The 9,558-nt window shown below is 30.2% G+C and overlaps 1 protein-coding gene and 1 further gene across 3 annotated transcripts in view; both read left to right on the top strand.

Moving 5' to 3' along the window:
- Positions 1-9,391, top strand: part of LOC117173010 — a 30,215-nt gene extending 20,824 nt beyond the window's left edge. Inside the window, exons 1-3 of one of the 3 annotated variants that reach the window (XM_033361476.1) lie at positions 1,780-2,128; positions 7,305-7,432; positions 8,875-9,391. In XM_033361476.1, coding sequence (XP_033217367.1) covers positions 1,846-2,128; positions 7,305-7,432; positions 8,875-9,222 — 759 coding nt within the window. In that variant the 5' untranslated portion in view covers positions 1,780-1,845 and the 3' untranslated portion in view covers positions 9,223-9,391. Of the gene's footprint in view, positions 1-1,779; positions 2,129-3,184; positions 3,579-7,304; positions 7,433-8,874 lie in introns of those variants that run through there. The other 2 variants (XM_033361398.1, XM_033361538.1) reach the window with 2 other exon arrangements.
- LOC117181740 lies at positions 8,135-8,293 on the top strand.
- Positions 9,392-9,558: the final 167 nt, after the last annotated feature.

Here is a 9,558-nt window from a genome sequence, read left to right as displayed (position 1 = left end):
AATCTGAAAAATCTCTATCCCATCCACACACTACTCCTTTCCCCTGCCGAGTAAGTCACGCCTACCCCGAAAGGGAAATGGCTTAATGGTGTAATAATAATATTATTTCGAGAAAATCAAAAAAAGATTGACAAAAATCGGTTCATATTTACTCCTGTTGATATTTCACGATATGTTTTCCTTTAACTTTATTTTTTTATTTTTAAATAAACTATTCGAGATACGGAAAAAAGTCGAAGACACACTTTTTCCCTCTATGGTTTTCTTCAGCAGAATGAGAAAACAGTGTGAAAATTTTAATAAATGTCGGCAACAATAGGGTTCAAAGAAACCTTGTTGCAAATCTTGTTTGCGGTTTTTTTATATATAAACTATCAATCAGATGCGAAAATGTGGTAAAGAAATTTCATGCGTCTTAACACAATCAAACTAATTCTGAAGACAAATCTTCAAAAGACCCATAAACAATGCATAAAAATCAATTATTATATTATAATTTTTTTTGCGTTTTTTGCAAAAAAAATATGAGGCAGACAAAAAATTGCACATGACAAAAATTGTTTATTTCAATAAGACCTAACAGTTTACAGAAATAATTTCCTAATATGTCGATAATTTTCCAAGATATAGCATAAGTTATGTAAAAATGTTTAATTAATAATATCTCGAGAACGACCGGCAGTTCGCGAAAGCACCTCATACCGCCGGATTCAGGAGACCATTCTGCACAATATCAAAAAAAAAAATTTCGGGGACCTATTTCCGCGGACTAAACGGTTCCTGGCTCCCGGACTGTATGAAACAGATTTGAGTGCAGCCGCCGAGCGGCTGCACTCAAATGTATTTATGAATTTATATTTATGTATTTATAAATAGAATTTTTAAAAGAATTTCAAAAATAATTTGAAATTTGAGAACATTCCAAAAAATGTCAAACAAAATGTAGCTTTGTTAACATAGTGAAATAAATTTGTTAAGCTGTTAAGACTTTTGAGAGGTTTTAAGATGATGCCTTTTTTTCCTTCAGATTCCTGGAAAAGTTTGAAATGATTTTTTATTAAAATTGTAATTATAAGAGAATATTTAAAATAGATTTACAAATAATTTCTGAATTATAAATAACAATTTAAAAACTATTAATTTGTAAGGACCTAAAATTAAAATAATTTTACTTTTAATTTAGAAAGTGTTCAGTTAAAAAATGTAAGTTCCACTTCAAGTATTTCAATTTGCAGATCAGCACTTATAATTTCAAATGAAAAAATGTTTACCTTCAAGAGTTAAAAACTTTTGTTTTAAACCTGAAAAACGGGAGCGTTTTCGCTATATGTTCATTCATTGATGTACATTTTTGTATAAACGAGGATCGTTTTTTTATTCATTAAAAAACATGTATATCATTCTATTGTATTGATATGCATATGATTTGAGTATAATATACCATAACAGACAGGTTATGTTAACAATATTTCTCCGTATTTCATCTACATTACGAGGATTGGAAGTTATAAATGTTTTAATATTTTATATCATCTAAGACACAAACTGTATTATTTTGAACCTAATTTCATTGATTCAAAAATGGTACAATTCCTTCATCTTTTACTTATTTTCGCTTATGGCCTTTTCTACATTTCAAATATACTTTATTTCGCGCGCTCACTTTTCTAATATGGCTGGTTGTGGTGGAGTTGTTTCTTATTGGTTAACTTTTTTTAGTTGCGTGTGGCTAGACCGTCTATTCTTAGATCATGCGCTGGTGCATAAACAAACCAGTAGTTTGTATGGGATCTCTTGAAATGCTTGTATTTTGTTTCATTTAAATTATTTATCACGCGAATTATAATGGTATGGTGTTGCATTGAGACCTGCAAAATGCAGTCAATGAGGGGTGATGGAGTGTCGTTTTCTAGAATTCCCGCTGTTGTAGGGCAATGTAATAAAAAATATAAGACGACATACAGTGCACAAAACTATCGAAAATCAGATAATTTATCAAGAAAGGGTACCGACTTTATAAAGTTATCTGAAAAAAGGCAAAGAGCCTGGATACGTGCAATTAAAAGAGGCAAATTAACTGACACTCAAATAAAAAATTTGAGAGTGTGTTCGAATCACTTTCATTCAGGTAAGTTAATAGGTTAAGTTTTTTATGATTTTTTTAAATGATTTTTTTTTATGATAAGAGTTGATTTTTCAACCAAGCAAATTTATTTATAACATAAAAGATGAATTTTTATTTAAAATGATGAATATTTAACTGGAATACCTGACTTACAAACGGGAAGGAAGAATTTTTCAACACTGAGATTAACTTTTAAAGAAAAAAATAATATTCTACCAAAAAAAGTAGGTTTTAGATTTAAAAAGTCAATTTTCTAACAAAAAGTAGGGTTTTTTTAAAAACAAAATACGTCAATTTTGACCGAAATAAATTAGTTTTCGATTAACAAAGACAAATATACATCCGACTTGTTAAATTTTGAAATAGAAATGTCAATTTTCCACCCAAAGTGAAACGGTTCAATCTTCAGTTAAAAAAAACGAAATTAAGCTTAATATTTATCTTTTATGTTATAAATAAATTTGCTTGGTTAAAAAATAAACTTTTTCATCAAAAGGCAGCCACAGAAAAATTAAAGTTTAAGAAAAAAAGGCGGACAAAATTAACATTACAAGGTCAAATTTTAATTGCGTAATTAAATACTTTACTGATAATTGTTATACCATATATTTTTTTAATAACTTGAAGAAGGTCTGAATAATTACATTTACTAATTAATTATTGTATAAATATTATAAAATATATAATCTTGTACATAAATAATCAAATCATATTAATACTGCTAAAACGAATATTTTGTTCTTAAAACTAAAACTTCTTATTTACTTTTTATTAACATTTTGAAACATTTAAAATCCGAAATTAAAGAAAAAAGTTTTTTTCTGAAGTCAAAATTGATAACGTTTTTTGTATGAAAATTGCATTATTTTTTCATCTCTTACTCCAAAATTCGAATTTAGGATTAAGCAATTACTTTAGATGTATTTTCCAATCATTATTTATTATAAATATTAAATCTGAATATTTATATAGTTCAAAATCAGCGCGTTAACAGTGACCAATCGGGTTGTCGGTTTGAAAGGAAGCGCCGTTTATAAAGTTCCCAAGATTTTTGGGGACACTTCGTGAGTATTTCCATCAAGCCATACATTTTCAAAATGGCAGAACACCTCAGGGACGAAACTCGTGTTTTATGCATTGAAACGCATGCTAATTAATTTTCGAGGGCCAATTAATTTTTTTATTTTAAAAAGAAAGATGGTACAATCGTGTTTTGTTGTGGGTTGTACAAACAAGCATGGAAGGGACCGTGGAATATCATTTCATAAAATTCCAACTATTATACAAGAAACAAATAAAAAGTATGCCAGACCTGGTGGCCTGTACACTTTTCAACAAAAAATAGAGTTTTCGAAAATAAGACAGGAACAATGGATAAGTGCGATTAATCGTGGTCCTTTGAGTGAGTCACAGATAAGAAATGCAACAATTTGCTCAAACCATTTTATATCAGGTAAGATAAATTAGATACATTTTACACAAGGCCGTAACAATTAAGTTCTATAACCTGCAAATTCCATTGCCTCATTTTACTCAATAAATACCAGCAATAAATTTTTTTGAAATACTTAGCAGTACTTTGCTTCTAAATAAAAGTGTGAATACAAATGAAAAAGGTGTTTGATAATTGTTGTGTATGTGAAAGTTTCGAATGTTTAGGATAGTTGACGTTATTATTACCATATTAAAATTTCATTTTACTCGAAAATTATTCAAATAAACAGTTTTTCCCTGTGCATACTTACTTTTATATATAAAGAAAGAGTAGTTTGAAAATAATTTAATCCTAGTATTTATTCAGTAAAGTGAGGTGATTAGATTTTGAGGTTAGAGCTTGAGTCTAACAGCCGACTAGCTGCTCAAATGCATGTAATAATGTAAATATTTACACTTTTAGTTTGAAAAAAGGAGTTTTTAAGTATTTTTACTTGTAGTAACTTGTAAAAAAATTAATTGTGCTAAATAAAAATTTTATGCATGTGCATTATTTCGAGGTTACGTCGTTTTTCATTTCTGCCTTTCCGATAATTTAGAAATTATCTATCAAATGATCTTTTTTGATTGCCTGCCAACAAGGTTAGTTCCGTGAGATTAGTTACTATGTTTGTAAGTCCAAAGTTTTCGGACAAAAATATTGTGTAGTTTTGAAGTCACGCTCGGGAGAATTGTAATATACATAACCTCGAAATATACACACACGTTGTTAGCAATATAAATTATTTTTGAGAAAAAACACAAAAAGAAGTATGTGAGGACGTCCGTTAGCATGTTCGCTATCATTTTAAAAATTTTTAAGACAAAATATTTATTATTCTAGAAAAAAAGCCGGGGAACCTAAAACTGGTAAAATCGACAATTTTCTAAGTATCACATGCCCTTAATATATATATTAATATTTCTCCATTGTTCTATTTTTATTAATATTTATATTAATACAGCACACAAAGTATTATTTAAATTTATATTTGAATTTTCCTTTTCTTAAAGAAAGCCGTTTAAATTTACTTATAATACACGAATTATGAAATTTGTACTATTTTTTAACGTTCTTCATAAAATTTGAAACTATAATAAACAATTATTTAAGACTATTAATTTACCTAATTATTGCATGTGCCAATATGTTTATGAAATTTGAAACTATAGTAAGAACGATTTCCAATTTACACCAATATTGAAAGATCAAAATCATAATAAAATAAAAATTTTCTATCGACTTTTTTTTTCGCCTTAATTTTTACATTCTCATTCATGAAAATGTTTAGTAATCGTTCAAATTTTCGATATCTGTTTCTTAACGGATCTTTACGTTTCGGCACACACAGAATCCGAAAATCATAAAATTTTGTCGGTGTCTGTCTGTCTGTATGTATGGTTACCTGATTGTCTGAAGGTCTGAAGGTTCCCAAAATGAAGGTTAAGTTCGTTAATCAGACATTTGCAACCAAAATTAAGAAATTGAGAGCATGTTCAAATTTTAGAAATTTTTGTCAAAGTTTCTTATAGATGGTTAAAACACTTGCAAATTATCCGAATACAATTATTAATTTTTATGAAAATTAGACAAAAGTTATATACTTTTCAAAAATTTGAAAATTTTAAGAAATAGACAAAATTATTTTGTTCATGGATCAAAAAATTTCATTAAAAATTTTCACTAGATATCAAATATATTTCAAAACTATTCTAGCAGAATTTTTCCATTAGCCCACAAGTAAAAAAAAATTACATTTTCAAACTTTTCTATTTTTTTTTCAAATTTAGAAATTTTTGTCAGTTTCTTATAGGTGGGTAGAATACTTGCAAATTATCCAAATAAAAATGTTTAATTTTGATGAAAATTAGAAAAGTTATATAATTTTAAAAAATTTGAAAAATTTTTAAAAGATAGAAAAAATTTTTTTTTTCATAGATTAAAAAATGTTCACTAGATACCAACTATATTTCAAAACTAAACTAGCCGAATTTTTCGATTAGCTGACAATTAAAAAATTAAAGCTTTTTCCAAATTTTAGACAATTTTTTTTCAGTTTCAGAAAAATTGTTCAATGTCTCTGATAGCTTTAATTTTGATGAAAATTAAAAATGTTATATGATTAATTTTCATAATTAAAAAGTAGATAAAATTGCTGTGCTGATAAATAAATAAATTGTAATGGAAATTTTTCATAGATATTAAATATATTTGAAAATCATATCCAAAACATTTTTCGATAACAAATTTTTCTTTTTTAAGTTTCATTATTTTCAAAATTACGAATTTTAAGAGATTCTTATGTTTTCCATGCATTTGAATGAATCTCGGCCCAATGAACAATCAGCGCCACCGTGGCCGTGGTCAACTCTCCGGACACTTATAAAGCATAGGCTGGATAAGAAGTTGGCCTTCTCGTTACAGTTCACTTCAACAACGTGTGCGGAGATATATCAGTGTGTTTAAATATATAAAATAGTGGCACATCAGTGATACGGGTGGAAAAATCCTCAATTTCAGAGCGCAGGAATCTAATCTAATGGAATTTGCAAAATCTATTAGGATTGTATACAAGAATATATCTCTTTATCGTAAAATGTTCGTTTTGTTCAAATATTATCAATTACAAAAATATAAAATCATGATTAAAATTTCAGGAAATTATTTTTCACCAGAACCATCTGTGTGGAAATTAATCCCGAGATCGTAAAATGCCCAATGCTATGTTTTAAAAAGCTTTTTATCTCATTATTCGAAAAACAGTAAATAAAACTTTCGAAATGTGATAAAATGGATTGCAATTGTTCTATTTCTTTATTGTATCCAAAAATAGTCAGAAATTTATTGTCGGCAATAGGTACAGAAAGGGATTCAATTTAATAGGTAACTTTTACTGCTGTGGAGATTCAAAACGGGAGGACAAAAACGGGATCAACAAGTATTCAATATTTCTCACGTTACCACTGGATGAATGCAATTTTTCAATACTTTTTAATGCAAGCCTTCCTGTCGGGTTAATTCTTTAAGATAATACATGTGACGCTATGTATAAAATGCTTTTTTATGCCTGAGGTGTTCGGACATTTTTAAATGACGTCTTAAAAATTCTGAAAAAAGGTACATCTAAAAAAAACGTCAAAATCCATTGAAAATTGGGTTTTCGACAGACTTTTGTCCACCAAAAGTGCTTTTGGTTACACTGTGCGCCGTTGCAGCTTGGTGGCGGTGCCACTTAACAAGTATCATAAAATAAAGTATTTATAAAAGTAATTGTAAATCTTATAATTACAAATTTTCCTATAAGTCCGCAATTCCTGAAATTTTCCGCCCCTACAGTCCCGAAGTTGGAAAGTTATCGGACTTGTACCGTATGAAAAATTTGCGGTTAGGTTTTCTAGATGTAATGTTTTTATTATTATTATTATAAAGTAATAAATAAAAAAAAATGTTTCAAAGTGTTAACGTTATTATTCATCCTATTCACTTTTTTTTGTATACAAAAATCACTCATCATAAGTGTAATCACTTGGAAAATTATCTGAACTGGCTTTAACGCATCCGAGCACACTGATACTCTGTGAAAATAAACCCTTTTAGCCAAAAACAGGTGGTGATTATATATTTGGATTGTTTTTATCAAACTGGCAATGTATTTTCTTCGGCTTTGGCGGCAGGTTAATCAATTTTTTCTTAATTATTTATTAGGACGTCCAGCTGAGCTCTACGATATAAAAAATCCGGACTGGGTTCCTAGCAAAAATCTAGGTAATGCCGTGGACACAGCTTCGAAGAGACCATCCACTCTAGAATGGCGCGAAAGGCAGAGAAAAAAGGTAAGAAGATATAGCACAAACATTTAAGAAATAGGAAATCTGTATTATTATAGGAGTGACAGATGATCGATCAGATGATATGCTTATCATATTACGTGAAAATAGACATCTGCACTATAGATCTAAGATACGCCTAGAATTAAGGATTTTACGCTTTTCTAAAATTCTTATAATTAAATTTTATCGGTGAGAAAAGATCGCTCCGCGGGAAATCGAACACAGGTTTTTCTACTACTGGTAGGGTGCTCTACCCATTAAGCTACTGAATAATTCGAAAGAATCTTCTTTCGCAGATATGCCAAATGGCAAGTTTTTCTCTAAAAGAGTCATAGATATAAGATATAGGAAATATTTATTATCAGGGGTGGAAGATGACCGATCAGATATCTGTGAAAGAAGATTCTTTCGATCTCTTCAGTAGCTTAGTGGGAAGAGCACCCGACCACCCAGGAAACACGTTCTGTAACTGTTCCAGATCAAAAAAGGAACTGTGTTAAACAACAGTTGTTACAAGATGGTGACAGAATTGTTCTAGAACAAAAAGGTAACAGTGTTCTAGAACACTGTGACAATTTTATGACAGAACTGTTCTTGAACTCTGTAACAGTTGCTATGGAGTTGTTCTAGAACAAACTGATCACAGACGCTCTATAATATTTGTTTCAAGTTTATTCTAGAACTGTGCCGTAACAGTGTTAAATCGAAGTTCTATAACCCTGTTATAAATATGTTCTAGAACGAATTAGGAACAAAGATTAGTTCGCTAATACTATGATCGAGTTGACCCTTGCGAATATCCCTAATGTTGATATCTCGGACGTATAATTTTTGTTAGTCGGGACTGCGTACGCGCTATCCCAGATCAAAATATATCTCTGGGGATATAAAAATTTCCGCCTCGCAGGATATTCCAAAGGGCTATCCCTGGAATAACACGGGACTATGACGGGTACATAACACTGTACCATATTTGATAAATAACAGTTCTATAACTGTTATATAATTGTTATAGAACTGTTATAGATTTTTTACAATGCAGCCTACCAAAGTTCTAGAATTGTTCTAGAAATATTACAGATCGGTTGTCACAGCTTTCTAGATCTGTTACACAATTATTACACAACACTGGTAACCGAGTTCTAGAATTGTTCTAGACATATTACAGATCGGTTGTCGCAGCGTTCTAGAACTGTTACAGAATTTTCCTAACGTATGGGGGATGACATTGTTACTCGCATGTTCATAACCTGTTACTAACCTGTTCTAGAACACGTTCTTTTGTGTTCTTGAACAGTTGCAGATATTTTCTGCAACCATGTATGCTGGGCAGCAATTAGAAGACCTGGGCGAAGGCGAAGTATCTTTTTTCACAGATAAAATTTAATTTGAAAGTTAAAGCAAAATCATACAATGAATGTTAGAAATAACATTAATTTTTTCAGGTAACGATTGCTGAATCAATTGATACAGATGACCATTTGGAGGATGATATCGTAATTGATGAAATTAAGGTGGAAATCGAAGAGAAAACTGGCACGGCTTCACAAACTGATGTTCTTGGAACAGAGATAGATCGTTTGCGTGAAGAATTGAGACTTGCAAAGGAGGAAATCGCAGAATTAAAGAAGCGCCAGCATAAGAGCGCCTTGCCAGAAGAGTCGTTCCCCAATGATGACCTTAAAACCCTCTACTTCACAGGAATCGATATTCCGGACCTGCCACGTGTTATTTGCACTCCACACATACGTGCTGTCATCCGCAGCCATTCGGACGAAATAAGTAGGACTTAAAATTAGATTAAGATCGATTTTCGGTGACAAAAAAGATTCTTGCTATCGCAGTGTTTTTTTCAAGCAGATTGAAAATGGGATTATTTAATAGAAAATATTAAAACTTTTCAATATTTAATCTGAATGATTTAGTATCGAATGAAATTAGTTTGATTTCGTTTTCTATCCAGAAAAAAAAAGAAATATCTAGAAAATCTCGCGATCGTTGTTGACATCTTGATTGGATTTTCATTACTTGCAGTTGTTTTAGATCGCAAATGTGAAAATGTTCAGATTAAAGATATTAGTAATGCCTCTTCTTAAAAACAATCTTAGACCAGTTTTGCGAATAAAGGT

The sequence above is a fragment of the Belonocnema kinseyi genome, chromosome 1 (genome assembly GCF_010883055.1).
Source record: "Belonocnema kinseyi isolate 2016_QV_RU_SX_M_011 chromosome 1, B_treatae_v1, whole genome shotgun sequence".
NCBI lineage: Eukaryota > Metazoa > Arthropoda > Insecta > Hymenoptera > Cynipidae > Belonocnema > Belonocnema kinseyi.
The sequence above is the reverse complement of the archived record's forward strand: the minus strand, read 5'-3'. Positions and strand labels throughout refer to the sequence as shown.